General features: G+C 37.0%; 1 protein-coding gene across 3 annotated transcripts in view; it reads right to left on the bottom strand.

The window, feature by feature from the left end:
- The window catches only part of HECW1 (HECT, C2 and WW domain containing E3 ubiquitin protein ligase 1), a 440,242-nt gene that overhangs the window by 141,168 nt on the left and 283,929 nt on the right, over positions 1–15,145 (bottom strand). For all 3 annotated transcript variants that reach the window (XM_038562644.1, XM_038562645.1, XM_038562646.1), the window contains 2 exons: positions 14,244–14,319; positions 8,274–8,443 (listed from right to left, as the gene is read on the bottom strand). In XM_038562644.1, the coding sequence (XP_038418572.1) occupies positions 8,274–8,443; positions 14,244–14,319 (246 nt within the window). The remainder of the gene's footprint in view (positions 1–8,273; positions 8,444–14,243; positions 14,320–15,145) is intronic.

Below are 15,145 nucleotides of genomic sequence, written 5' to 3' on the forward strand. Positions count from 1 at the left end.
GCAATTATAAGTAAAGGTGCTATTAACATTCTTGTGCAGGCTCATGTGTGGACATAAGTTTTCAAATCCCTTGGATACGGAGGACCTTGATTGCTGGATCATTTTGTGAGCTGTTTAGTTTTTAAGAAATTGCCAAACTGTCTTCCAAAGTGAATGTACCATTTTGCAAGCCCACTGGCAATGTATGAGAATTACTGTTGGTCCACATCCTCTCCATCTTGGGCGTTGTCAGTGTTCTGGATCTAAGTCATTCTAGTAGGTGTGCAGTAGTATCTCATTGTTATTTTAATCTGCATTTCCCTGATGACATAAGATGTGGAGCATCTTTTCATATGCTTATTAGCTATCCATATATCTTTGGTGAGGTGCCTGTCAAGATCTTTGGTCCATTTTCAAATCGAATGTTTGTTTTCTTCTTGTTGAGTTTTAAGAGTTCTTTGTATATTTTGGATAATAGTCATTTATCAGATACCTCTTTAACAAATATTTTCTCCCAGTTTGTGGGAGAAATATCTTCTAATTCCCTTGATATAGTCTTTAAGGGAGCAGTTTTAATTTGAATGAAGTCCAGCTTGTCAATTATTTCATTCAAGGATCATGGTTCTAGTATAATATTTAAAAAAGTATCACCAAATCCAAGATCATTTAGGTTTTCTCCTATGTTAATTTCCAGAGGTTTTATAATTTTTCATTTTACATTTAGGTCTATGCTCCATTTTGAATTAATTTTTGTGAAGAGTAGAAGGTCGGTCTCTAGATTCTTTTCTTTTCTTTTTTTATTAAAGTTCGATTTGCCAACATATAACACCCAGCGCTCATCCCATCAAGTGCCCTCTTCAGATTCTTTTCTTTGTAGGTGGATTTCCAGTTGTTCCAGCACCATTTGTTGAAAAGACTATCTTTGCTCCATTGTATTGTTTTTATTCCTTTGTAAAAGATCAATTGACTATGTGGAGGTCTAATTCTGGGCTTTCTACTCTGTTCCATTGATGCTCGCTCCATTTTCCCCAATACCACATTTTTCTTGATACTACAGCTTTACAATAGGCCTTGAAGTTGGGTAGCATCGGTCCTCCAATTTTGTTTTCCTCTGATATTGTGTTAGATATTTTAGGTTTTTTGCCTCTCCATGCAAACTTTAGAAGCAGTTTGTCAATATCCATAAAATAACTTGCTAGAGTTTTAAGACTACACTGAATTCATAGATGAATTTGGAAAGACCTACCATCTTGACAATATTATACTTCCTATCCTTGAACATGGACTATATATTCATTTTTTAGTACTTTGATTTCATTCTATATAGTTATGTGGTTATTCTTATATAGGTATTATGCAAATTTTGTTAGATATATATCTAAATGTTTCATTTGGGGATGGTAATATAAATGCATTGCTTTTAATTTCAAATTCCATTTGTTCGTTGTTGGTATACAGAACAGCAGTGGACTTTTTATATATTAACCTTGTATCCTGCAACCCAGTTAACCAAATCATTTGCTTTATTTTTAAATATTTATTTATTTATTTATTTATTTATTTATTTATTTATTTATTTATTTACGTTGGGGAAGGGCAGAAGGAGAGAGAGAGAGAGAGAGAATCCCAAGCAGACTCTTAGGGCATGGAGACTGATAAGGGGTTGGATCTCATGACCCTAAGATCATGACCTGAGCCAACACCAAGAGTCCAATACTCAACTGAGCCACCCAGGTGCTCCCCTAAACTGTTTGCTTTAAATTCATACAGTTTTTTGTTGTATGTAATGAATTCTATTTATGTTTGTAAATTGTCCCTTAATAAAGATGATAATGATAAAAACATCATGTAGAGTTTTTCACATTTATTCTAAATTTTCAAATTTATTAGCATGAATATTTTCATGATACTCATTTTTTCAATATACATGCAATCACTATTGTAGTTTTTGATAGCTTTCTCTATCATGTATTTGTTTTCTAATTCAGTGATTAAGGCATTCATCTTCAAGTTACTGGGATAATAGTTTAATCTCATGGAAACTCACATCACTGAGATCTTGTTTTCTAATTTAGCTGCATCCCACAAGTTTAGGTATGTCATATATTAATATTACTCACTTCAAAATATTTTCTAGTTTTTTTTTTAATGATCTCTTCCTTGACTCCTAGATATTTTAGGAGTTTTTGCTTAATTTTCAAAGTGGATGGGCATTTTTTAGTTGTATTTTTATTATTTATGTCTAGCTTCTTAAGTTTTTTTTTTTTTTAAGATTTATTTATTCATGAAAGACATAGAGAGAGAGAGGCAGAGACATAGGCAGAAGGAGAAGCAGGCTCTTTGCAGGAGGTCGATGTGGGACTTGATCCCAGATTGCAGGATCACGACCTGAGCTGAGGGCAGCTGCCCAACCACTAAGCCACCCAGGTGTTCCACTTCTTAAGTTTAAAAACATAAAATAGTATTTAAAATCTATCTCTGATAGCTCCAATAATAGTCATCCATGGTCCATTCCTCTTGTTACTGAGGTGAGATAGTATTTTAACTAATGAGGGCCTGACTGGGCTGCTTGGGCTATTTTGAATTTTTCTATCATTGGCGGGCCCTGCTCATTCACTATAGCCATCCAGGGGTCTAACTGAGAATCTAGGGTTTTGCTAGACACCTCCCCTTGGTGGATCCAAACTTCAAGTGTTATCTTTTCAGCAGTCAAGCAACAGAAAACTCCTCTTTGATCTTCAACAGCTTTTGGCCTACTTTCCTATCCCTGTTATAAAAAGCAGTTGCAGAAAGTTGGTTCACTTGAAATTCTTTTTTCTCCAGGATCTTGATCACACAAGTCCTGTTATCCTGACCATCCTCTCATGTATCACAAATGCTTTTTAAAAAAAGTTTTTCTCTGGCTAGGAAAGGTGTTTTGTGTTAGTGTGCCACATGCTGCTCCATGACAGCCAGAAGCAGATATCAACTGCTTCCATTCTTGACTCTTGATAATCCATTTCATACATGGCAGCAGGAAAGTTTACATAAATTTTGATCAGAGAATGATGCTTCCCTACTCCAATAGCTTTTTATCACATTTATAATAAAATCCCAACCACTTTCCATGACTTACAAGATGCTGGTCCTTGCCTCTCTTCCCAGCCTCATCTTATATCCCACTCCCATCCCTCACACATGGTTATTCTCCAGCCCCAATGACCTTCCTTCTGTTGTTTAAATATGCCAAGCTTGGTACACTCAGGCCCTTCATACCAGCTGCTTCCTCTATCTGCAACATACATCTAACCAGGTCTTTGTGTATCCGGCTTCTCAGTTCATGTGACAACAACTCAGAAAGGCTTTCCCTGGACCATGGCCATCTAAGTTAGCTCCTCTCCATCATGCACATCACGTTACAATGTGTTTCCTTAGTGTTGATATTTTCCCTTGCAATTATCTTGTTAGTTTATATTTTGTTTTGTTTTGTTACATTAGAATATAAGCTCTAGGAGGAAATATCTTGTCTTCTAATCTTGTGACCAGATTGAAGGAGGCTGATAGTGTACACGTGTGGGATTAATCCACCTCGCTTTGAGGGCTGAGACAGAGAATGGAGTGGAGGCTGACAAACACCATGGCCCCAGGCTTGATTTAAATATTTGCTCAATCCACATGATATTTCTGAGAATTTGCTTTTAGGAGTTCCTTGTTTGATTTAGAGGTTTAAACATACTCTTCACATAGGCACTCTGATTAAATAACCCAAGATTCTTCAGTTCTGCCATTTTCTATTTAACTTCTCTGTGTAGCTATAATTTTATAAGTGCTTATTAAATCCGTTCAGGAAAGTAAACAGACCTGAAAATCAAGGAGAGTTTTCCCTGGGTGAAAATAGTTTCTAATTACAGTAATAATAATAAAAAAAGATCAATCAACATGGTAGTCTTCTTTAAAAAAGTTTTTTAGTTGACATTACATTTAATATGTATTCCTCTATTTTCCCTTCTCATTTTAAAATTCTGCTAGTAACTGTAATTTTTCTAAGATGTAGCATGTTTTAATCAACAAAAACATATGTTTCAAGTTTGAACTTGCATAAATTTGAAAAAATCACATAAGATTTTAATGCAACATTAATCACAGAAATATATTAAGCATTTAAACTATATATTAAGGATATTCTTGCTCTTAAGTTCAGGTAACTTCAATTATTTCTCATGAATATCCTTTGTATGTTAGCAAGTATATACAGAAAGTAGAAGAGTTTGGTTCTCACTTACCTGCTTGCATAGAAATTTAAAGATGTGCATGAAATCTGTAGGAAGAGGGAATCTTCACTTCATTCACCAAAGTGCTATATGAGACCCAGAACCCAACCCAAGGTTTTGTTTGTAAGAAATAAGAGAACCATGCTGGATGTGTGCAACTGGAGGAAGCCCAGCCCAACAGCCATCACCTGTCTGTATATACTATGAGCTCCAATCACATGGCATTTCTTTCTTTCTTTCTTTTCAACCACTCCCCAGAAATGCCTCATCATGCATCAAGACCTAAGTCCCACAGCACACCATCTGGGAAGTCTTCCCTCAGCATTCTGCTGCATTCTGTCCATACCTTGATTAGAACATTTATTTTATTGTATTGTCTCCTTCTACCAGGCTGAGTGGTCTTACCTGCCAATCTTTTTTGTGCCCTTTCAGAGGTTTCTATTTCTACTACAGATTAGATACTCAGTAACATTCCTTAAATGAATAATCAGCCATAAGAACTTCACCTGCCTTTCTCCATTAACAAAGTTCTCATTGATCTTTAAAACTTATCCTCCAGAAGTAATAGTTTGTATGATTAGCTGAAAGACCAAATTAAGCTTTTTGATAACTGCCTTCAGCCTTATTATCCAATGCTATAGATTTATACTTTATTTTTCTTCTGAAGGGGAGGGGTTATACTGATCACTTTGAGTATCTGATAAAATCTCTGGATACTCTCTCCAGAATTTATCCACAACCACTTATACACAAAACTGATTAGTATCAACCTCTGAAGGTAGATGACCTGCTTCAAATTCCAGTTCTGCCATTTATTAGCTGCGACCTGGGGAAAATTACTTAACTTCTCTGTGCCTTGGTTTCCCCATCTTTAAATAGGGATAATAATAGCATATATCTCATAGGGTTGTTGTGAGGATTGAGTTAATCATATAAAATGTTTACACTGGTTGGGCATAGTACGCCCTATATAAGCCTTATATCACCTATTAGGCTCCAGGAACTGGAGATGCTAAGAAAAATTAGATATGATTCCTTCCCTTGAGGACCCAAAGGCTCACAGGAAAGACAGATGTGCAAATAAAGACAGTATGATAGAGATCTGGACAAAGGGACAGAGAGAAAGGAGCACTTTCCTCCTAAGGCCTAAGTGGGGAGTCAAGGAGTGGCCCATGAGGGAGGTGGCATTTTAGCTGAGTCTTGATGGCTGAACAGGAGTTGCTAAGTTGGATTCATTGAGAATGTACATTTTAAGCAGATATAAGGAAAGACAATCTATGCAGGCATGTGAAAGTATGAGGGGCAGTGGGAGACAGAGCTACTGCGAGCAGCCTTAACATAATGTCTGAGGTATAAGGTGCTGGGGAGTGGAGCTGAAGCACATTGCACATGCTATAAATTATCTTATTCAAAACCCATGTTCAACCACCTTCTCCTTTCGCCCTCCCTAGTGGACAGTTGGGGAATCAAAGCACTAGGTTTTCCCAAACAAGTGAGGGTCTGTGACAGGTCATAAGGGGAGGGAAGGGCTTCTCTTACAGAATAAAAATGCAAAGCCTAAAAAGGAGGCTTTTTGCCTTTTTGCCTGAAGCTTGAGTTTGAGGCTTTAAGACAGGAGGGTGGGAGGCATCTGCTAACAGGTGCAGTGGGAAGACCCAGAGAGCTTGAGTCCCTTGGTGTAATGAGTAGCTACGCTGCCAGGACCACCTCCCTCTGGACTTCTTGTTTGTGAGAAATATCTCAGCTGACCCCACTTCGCTAGCTTAGAGCCAAATGCAACCCATCACTGACTCAAGTAGTAAGCAATGCAGAGTCAGCAGAAGCCTTGAATGTTCTGTATAGGAGAGCATTTAGGGGTTCAATGTGCAGATCTTCAGTCAAATTACTTGATGTTTAACTTGAGAAATCAGTTATCCTCAATCTGAGCCTCATTGGGAAGAGATGTGGTAAAACTTGTTTTAGAACATTGACTTTAGGGGCACCTGGATGGCTCAATGGTTGAGCGTCTGCCTTAGGCTCAGAGCATGATCCCGGGGGCCTGAGATCAAGTCCCACAACGGGCTCCCTACATGGACCCTGCTTCTCTCTCTGCCTCTCTCTCTATCTCTCATGAATAAATAAATAAAATCTTAAAAAAAGAAAACACCGACTTTAACCACAGGACACTGGATAGAGTGCAGGAGGTCAAAAGCAGAGGACTAGTGAGAGTTTGCTGGGATCTTTCCAGGGTGAAGTAAATCTTGACTAAAGACTCAAATTATTTCATAACTTACAGTGGATTCTAGCTGAAATTTTTAGACAAAAAAATCAAACCAAACCAAAACATTCTGATGGCGCTGGGGTTTTGAAATATTCTTTGAGACTTATAATACCTTTATGACTAAATGTTTTAGAACAAGTTGCTCTGAGGTTCTTCACAAGAGAGAAGCCTTTTTTTTTTCATGTACTATAAATTCCTGTAGCATCTTGTATTATCCCCAGGAATGCAGTGAAGAGACCAGAAATAATTGGTGAGAATAGCCAGGACTGAAAGAACAAATAATTTAAGATTCATTATTCCATGCTACTGGTACTCACAGTGCTTTAGAATCTGTTGATAACCAAAGTAGTAGGAAGTTTAAGTGCAATTCCATTTCCTTCATGTTGCTCTAACTTCAAAGCTGTAACATTGCTCCTCTGTAGGGCCTGGGTCAGGGTTAATTAAGTCTTGGAAGTTGGGGGTGTAATTTAAGAGATAATGAGCAAGACTTGCCCCCAAATATCTAATCTCACTTTCTTGTTCAAGAATGCTTGAAAAGTCCACAGCAGAGATCATCTACTCTGAAGAATAAAGGAAGGAAGGAAACCTGCCCAAAGCAAGTGCCTCAGGTAGCACATTTCCTCAGGTAGCACATTTCCATCAGTAACAGTCTGATGAAGGTAACCTGAGGCCCAGATTGAGGATGACTGAATTCTTCTTTAAATTAATCAATTAATTAATTAATTAATTTACATTTTTTAATTGGAGTTCAATTTGCCAACATATAGCATAACACCCGGTGCTCATCCCATCAAGTGCCCCCCTCAGTGCCTGTCACCCAGTCACCCCCACTCCCCGCCCCTTAAATCTATATAACTAGTAATAGGCCATGCTGGGATTTGAACCAAGGTTTGTGTAAGTGCAAAGCTGTGCTTTTAACTCAGACATTATACTGTAGCCCCTCCCAGGCCCTAAGCCTCCCTGCTCCCCAGTCCACATGGTTAACAGGTCACACCCTCAAGCTAAAGCATGTGAGCTAGGTTGCTAGATGGGTTGTGACAACTTTCTGCTAGTTCTCTAGGAGAAGACTTAGTCGCTGTAAGGCCAAGCCTGACATGCGTGTGGCTTTGCTGAGGAATGTCCTCATTCCTGGCCAGTGCTGAGAAACATCCTCACGTCACATTTGGGAGTGGAGATGGGTCTTCATGAGATAGAACAAACTGTCCAATCCTCCTGTAAGTTGCCTAGCACTGTTCAGACCAGGAAGAGGGGATGCACAATTAGGATTCATATCTATTTAGATCAAACAATATGTAAATCCCAGGGATATTCTAGGGCTTAATGATTTACCTATCCTGGGAATCTCTGGATTCCCTAACCTCCAGAATCTCTGGAACGTTGTTCTAAGAGGGATGCATTTAAAATCTGGCACTCTTGCCTAAGGACTGCATATGTAGGAAGAGTGTAAGAATGCTCAGATCAAAATGCTTCTCTTCCTTCTCCCACACAGAGGCAGAGAGAGGGTGTCTTGCCTTCAGACGCAGATCCCGAATCAGAGGAAGAAGCTGTAACAGGGCTACTGAGTGTAGCTGCCACAAACAGTTTCCTGGTATTGCCTTGAGGGGCTCCATAAAGATCCGTGAGTTACAACCCCCAGAGAACACAGCTCCCTTCTAAGACCAGAGAGCCATGAGCTCAGCAGCATTCTGAGGCTCCAAGGAAGGAGGAGATAGCATGTGAGCTGCTTTATGGTCAGTGGTTTCAGTTGGCTACTGAGGCTTCTTCTAAGAGCCCACAGCACTCACCTCGGCCTGCCAGATGGGGTTCACGGTGTTGCCTATGATCTTGGATCTCCTCTCCTGTCCGTGGTGTGGGAGGGCAGGGAAGATACTGTGCTTTCCAGGCTGAATAGAAATCTTCAGGTAAGGGTCTGGGTTGAAGAACATCCCTTTCTTCAACCCCATGGCCTGGAAATCTATAAAATAAGGAACATTTTGACTTAAGTGTGTTTCGGTGAGGTTAAAGATCATAATATCAGACCTTACATAAGGAGAAAAGTCCATCTAAAATATGGAAAAGCCTTTCCAATCTTTAGACTGTTTTCTACCTCATTATAAATATGGGCTGCGAGAGCCCATTATATAGAACATTTACTGGCATGTTTAAAACCATTCCTTGTAAGAAATCAAAACAATTGGCATTGTGGTCACTGTGTGTTTTAAGAGAAGACTGTTGGCCCTTCCTGGACTGGACTTCCAGCATTCCTAGGGCAGGTTGGGGTGAGGGTGTGAGGTCACATCAGGAAACTTGGTGGACATAGAGGCAAGGCATTCAACTTTGAACATTCTATGGATCTAGGTGAAAATTCCTCTGCAAAGTGGAGACATGAGAAAACCAAGGGCTATAGTTTCACAATGAATACAGTAGGTCTATCATCCCATGTCTGCATGGCAGGACCAAAATGGGAACCAATTAACAAGAGATTTTGTCTCCTTCCCCAGCCCCATGCTGCCCATCCTGCATGGCATCCCTCTCAGGCTTCAGGATTTCACTGAGCTCTGGTTAATGAAATTTCCTCTTGGTTTCTGGAAGGTAGTTGAATAGTTTTACAGGCTCCTGCTGTTTCTGCAGGTTTGTACAAATAATTGTTTTTCTCAAGCATTTCAACAGGAACGTAAGAATGGCAAGTCGGAAGTGGTTGGCTTTCTGCCTTAGTAACAAAAGTACTGAGTTTCTTCTTCCTTTTGCTTTTTAACTTAGACACATGCTAATGTTGTCAACTGATTTTTTTTTTAAAGACTTTATTTGAGGGGGGAGTTGTAGGTTCACAGCAAAATTAAGAGGGAGTACAAATTTTCCCGCATACTTCTTGCCTCACATATGTAGAGCCCCCCCATTACCAACATCCCCACTAGAGGGGTACATATGTTACCACTGGTGAACCTATAATGACATCATTATTGCTCAAAGTCCATAGTTTACATTAGTGTTCACTCTTGGTGGTGTACATTTATGGGTTTTGACAAATGTATCCATTATTAAAGTTTATACAGAATATTTCTCACTGCCCTAAAAATCCTCTATGCTCTGCCTCCCCTGTCTCCTCCCCTAGCCCCACCCCCAGGCAACCACTGATCTCCTGACTTCACAGTTTTGCCCTTCCCACAGTGTCATATAGTTGGAACCATACAGCATGTAGCCTTTTCAGATTGGCTTTTTTTTTTTTTTTTCACTCAGTAATACGCATTTAAGATTCCTCCATGTTTTTTTCTGGCTTGACAGGTCATTTCCTTTTAGCAATGAACATCAATCCATTATCTGCATCCATATCATTCTTCCATTCACCTACTGAAGAACATCTTGGTTGCTTCCAAGTTATGGCAATTATGAATAAAGCTGCTATAAGCATCTGTGTGCAGGTTTTGTACAGACTTAAGTTTTTACCTCATGTGGGTAAATACCACAAAGTGCAATCACTGGATTCTATGGTAAGAGTATGTTTAGTTTTATAACAAATCACCAAACTGTCTTTGAAAGTGGTTGTACCATTTTGCATTCCCACCAGCAACCAATGAGAGTTCTCATTGTTCTACATTCTTGTCAGCATTTGGTGTTGTCGGTTTTCTGAATTTTGGCCATTCTAATAGGTATGTGGTGGTATTTCATTGTTGTTTTAACTTGCATTTCCCTGGTGACATATGATATGGAGCATCTTTTCATATGATTCTTTGTCATCTCTATATTTTTTGGTGAGATGTCTGCCAAGATCTTTGGCCCATTTTTTAAATTGACTTGTTTGTTTTCATATTGAATTTTAAGAGTTATTTGTATATTGGATAATGTTCCTTTAACAGGTTAATGTTTTGCAAGTATTTTTTTCCCAGTGTAGCTTATCTTCCCATTCTCCTGACATTGTTTTTGTAGCTCAGAAGTTTTAATTCTAACAAAGTTCATCCTTTATCAATTATTTCTTTCATGTACCGCATCTTCAATGTTGTAGCTAAAAAACCATTGCCATATCCAAAGTCATGTAAGTTTTCTCCTGATACCTTCAAGAAGTTTTGCAGTTTTGCATGTTATACAGAAGTCCGATCCATTCTGAGTTATTTTTTAAAATTGAGATATAATTGACATATAAGATCATATTAGTTTCAGATGTACAACATAATGATTTATATACTTGTATTATATATGTATGTAATGCAAAAACAATTACCAAATAAGTCTAGTTAACAGCCATCACCATACATCATTATAACTTTTCTTCTGATGAAAACTTTAAGATCTACTCTCTTCAGTTTCAAATATACAATGCAGTTATTATTAACTTTAGTCACCATGCTCTACATTACACCCACATGACTCATTTGTTTTACAACTGGAAGTTTATATCTTTTAAACACCTGTCACCCATTTTGTCCAGCCCCCACCAATCTGTTCTCTGTATCCATGAGCTTGATTTTTTTTCAGATTCCACATATAAGTGAGATCATATGGTATTTGTATTTCTCGGTCCGACTTATTTCACTTAGCATAATGCCCTCCATCCATGTTGTCACCAACAGCAAGATTTCACTCTTTTTTTTATAGCTGAGTATCATTGTATTGTATGCATATACCACATTTTCTTTATCTATTCATCCAGCAGTGGACATTTAGGTTGCTTCTATGTTTTGGGGATAGTAAATAATGCTTCAATGAATGTGTGGGGGGGTGCATATATCTTTTTGAGTTAGTGTTTTCATTTTCTTTGGATTAATACCTAGAAGTGGAATTGCTGAATCTTATGGTAGTTCTATTTTTAATTTTTTTGAGGAACCCTCATACTGCTTTCCATAGTGGCTGCACTAATTTATGTTCCCACCAACAGTGCACGAGGGTTCCCTTTCTCTACCTCCTCACTAACACTTCTTTTCTCTTGTCTTTTTGATACTAGCCATTCTAACAGTGTGGGAGGATATCTCATTGTGGTTTAGATTTGCACTTCACTTATGATGAGTGATACTGAGCATCTTTTGTGTATTTATTGGCCATCTGTATGTCTTTGGTGAGATGTCTATTCAGATCTTCTGCACATTCTTCAGTCAGATTTTTTTCTGAGTTGCATGAGTTCCTTTATATATTTTGGATATTTCAGAGATATAATTTGCAACTATTTTCTCTTACTCCTTTTCATTTTGTCGACAGTTTGCTGTGCAGAAGCTTCTTAGTTTGATGTAATTCCATTTATTTATTTTTGCTTTTGTTGCCTTTTTGGTGTCAAATCCAAAAAAATATCACCACCAATACTGATGTCAAGGAGCTTACTGCCTATGTTTTCTTCTAAAAGTTTTGTGATTTCAAGTCTTATGTTCAAGTCTTTAATACATTTTGAGGTTTTTTTTTTTTTTTGTGTGTGTGTATGGTGTAATATAGTGGTCTAGTTTCATTCTTTTGTATGTGGCTGTTCTGTTTTCCCAGCATCTTTTATTGAATAGACTGTCTTTTTCCCATTGTATGTTCTTGGCTCCTTGTTGTAAATTAAATGGCCATAAAAGAGTACGTTTATTTCTGGACTCTGTATTCTGTTCCTTTGAATCCTTTGATCTATGTGTCTTGTTTTTATGTCAATATCTTACATTTTGATTGCTATATATATATATATATATATATATATATAGTTTTATAATATAGCTTGAAATCAGGAATCATGATTCCTCCAACTTTGTTCTTCTTTCTTCAGATTTCTTTGGTTATTTGGGATCTTTTGTAGTTCCATACAAATTAGAATTTTTTGTTCTATTTCTGTGAAAAGTGCCATTGGAATATCAACAGAGATTGCATTGAATGTGTAGATTGCTCTGAGTAGTATGGGCATTTTACTTATCTTAATTCTTCTCATCCATGAGCATGGACTATCTTCCCATTTATTTGTGTCTTCTTCAATTTCTTTCATCATTTTTTCCTTGTTTTCAGTGTATAGGTATTTCTTTCCTTGGTTACCATTTATTCCTAGGTATTTTAGTCTTTTTGATACAATTGTAAATGAGATTGTTTTCTTAATTTCTCTTCCTGAGAGTTCATTATTAGTACAAAAACACAGCAGATTTTTGTATTTTGATTTTGTATCCTGCAACTTTACAGAATTTATTAGTTCTAACAGTTTTTTAGTAGGTTGGGTTGATTTTTGTAAAGGATATAAGTTCTGGATACAGATTCTTATTTTTTTTTTTTTTGCATGTAGATATCCAGTAGTTCTAGTACCATTTGTTGAAAAGACTGTCTGTTCTACTGTATTGCCATTGTTCCTTTGTCAATGATCAGTTGACTAAATTTATGTGGATCTATTTCTGGATATTCTATTCTGTTCCATTGATCTATTTGTCTATTCTTTCACCAATATGACTGTCTTGATTACCAGGATTGTGGTAAGTCTTGATGTTGAGGAGGTAAGCTCTCCAGCTTCAATCTGCTCCTTCAATATTATGTTGGTTATTCTGAGTCTTTTCCCTCTCTCTATAAATTTTAGAGTCATTTAATCAATATCCACAAAATGCCTTACTGGCGTTTTAATTGGGATTGTAATGATTCTATAAAAAAATCGAAATCTTGACAATACTGAGTCTTTTACTCTATCAGCATGGCATATCTTTCCATTCTTTAGTTCTTTAATTTTATTCATCAGTTTTGTAGTTTTCCTCATACAGACCTTGTACATATTTTGTTAGGTTTATATCAAAGTATTTAATTTTGGGGGGTACTAATATAAAAAGGCATTGTGTGTTTAATTTCAAAATCCATTTGTTCATGGCTGGCATACAGAAAAGCAATTGACTTTTTTGCATTAATCTTGTATCCTGCAATCTTGCTGTAATTGCTTACCAATGGAACTTTAGGCATACATTTTTTATCAGGGCTCATTTAACATGAAAATGCCAGTTGACTGACTGTCTTCCAAGGACACTCATGTATTTCATGTCTGTGGTCTTAGATCTCTGACATTCGTGGCCTGCAACATTTATTGGTTTGACAACAAGCAAAGGCAAGCAAAGTTTTCCAACTGTGTTCTTTGGAGTCCTAGAGCTTCATGCCATCATGTCTCCTCAAACATTGCTTAGGATAGAATTTAGTATATAGGGCTCTGAGCTTTGTATATCATTTTAGGTAGGGTAACTTACTTTTTTAAATATATATATACTTTTAATTTTTGAATTATTCTAGATTTACAGAAGAGTTGCAGAGATAGTACAAAGATTTTCCACATAATTTTATCCAGTTTGCCTCATTGTTAATTTATTACAGAACTATGGTCCATTATGAAAGCTAAGAAATTAGATCACTCAACTAAATACTATTAACTAAATTATTTATTTATTTGGATATCACTAACTTTTCCACAAATGTACTTTTATGAGCAGCTTAATTCTTATCTGTTTTACCAATTGAACTTCATGTGAAATTTCATTTAGACAAGGAGTCTGCTGGCTGCTTCCCTCCCCAGGCTTTCCCCTATCTCCACTTAATAAAGTTCTAGATAATGCTAGTGACGATGGAGGCAAAGTAAAATTACAGCTTTTCTTCTCATCATCTCAAATTTAGCATCTATTACTTCAATATCTTTATGAGGTCAAGGAAAATGGAGCAGATATTTTTAATTTTTTTTTACAGATGAGCAATTGAGGCATATAGAGGTGCAGTAACCTCTATGTAGGTAAGAGTCAAATTGAAGTAGGTCTCCTGACTGCCGGTTGACCTTCATATTGTCTCCACAGGGCCTTCAGGTGAGCAAAACATACCTGAGAGAGAAAAGCTGATCAGCCTCCGACTTCCTTGCCCTTGGACAGTCTCATCAGAGCCAATGCTTTTAAAAATCTGTAAGAAGAAGGAAAATGGGAGACAAGCGAAACAAGCATTGAAATAGATACTCACACTGCAAAACAAACATGCTTAATCACAGTTATTTTTCCAACTACAGTTTACAAACACAACAGTGTTGTGATTTTATTAGGCTACTATTGATTAAAACAAGCTTCTAGCAATCTAACGTCTTTCCCAGTAATAGAGGATCTGCTATAGTGGGGATGAAGGGTATTTTTCAGAGTAATGGAAATCAACAAACACAATTACTGTAATATTAGAGGCTCATTGTAACTACTTATGTAAACAACATCTTTTCACATTCAAATTTGCAAAAAGTATTTATTAAAGCAGACCCTAAGGCAATAGAAGGATAGGTCAATAGATGTTTACTCTTGTAATTATAATGTGTTTCCATTTAGCAAAGATTACTATTAAACTGCTGTACCTCCATTTCTTCTGATCTGTATTATTATCTAGGGATTTCCAGGAAATCTTATGTATTAAGGAAGAGCCTGAGCATAGTATTAAGAAACTACTCTGAGGTCTCTCTTATTTAATTGCTTTCCTGGGAAATTTCAGAACATAATTGTTACATGGGTTATCTGTAAGTCTAGTAGGTATTTGAAATCCAGGTTGCTAAAATGTTTTATTTTCCTTCATTGCTCAATACATATCTATCTGCTAATGTATTAAACAGAACAGCTGGAGTCCTTGCTTACATTTTCCTCTAGGAAAGTTCTGTTCAGTAATGATTCTGAACATTTATTCAAAGCAGATTTACTGTTTGATACATTGCATTTGCAGAAAATAATTTTAAAAATCAAAGTATTAAGCAAAT

The sequence above is a fragment of the Canis lupus genome, chromosome 18, assembly GCF_011100685.1.
Source record: "Canis lupus familiaris isolate Mischka breed German Shepherd chromosome 18, alternate assembly UU_Cfam_GSD_1.0, whole genome shotgun sequence".
Lineage (NCBI taxonomy): Eukaryota > Metazoa > Chordata > Mammalia > Carnivora > Canidae > Canis > Canis lupus.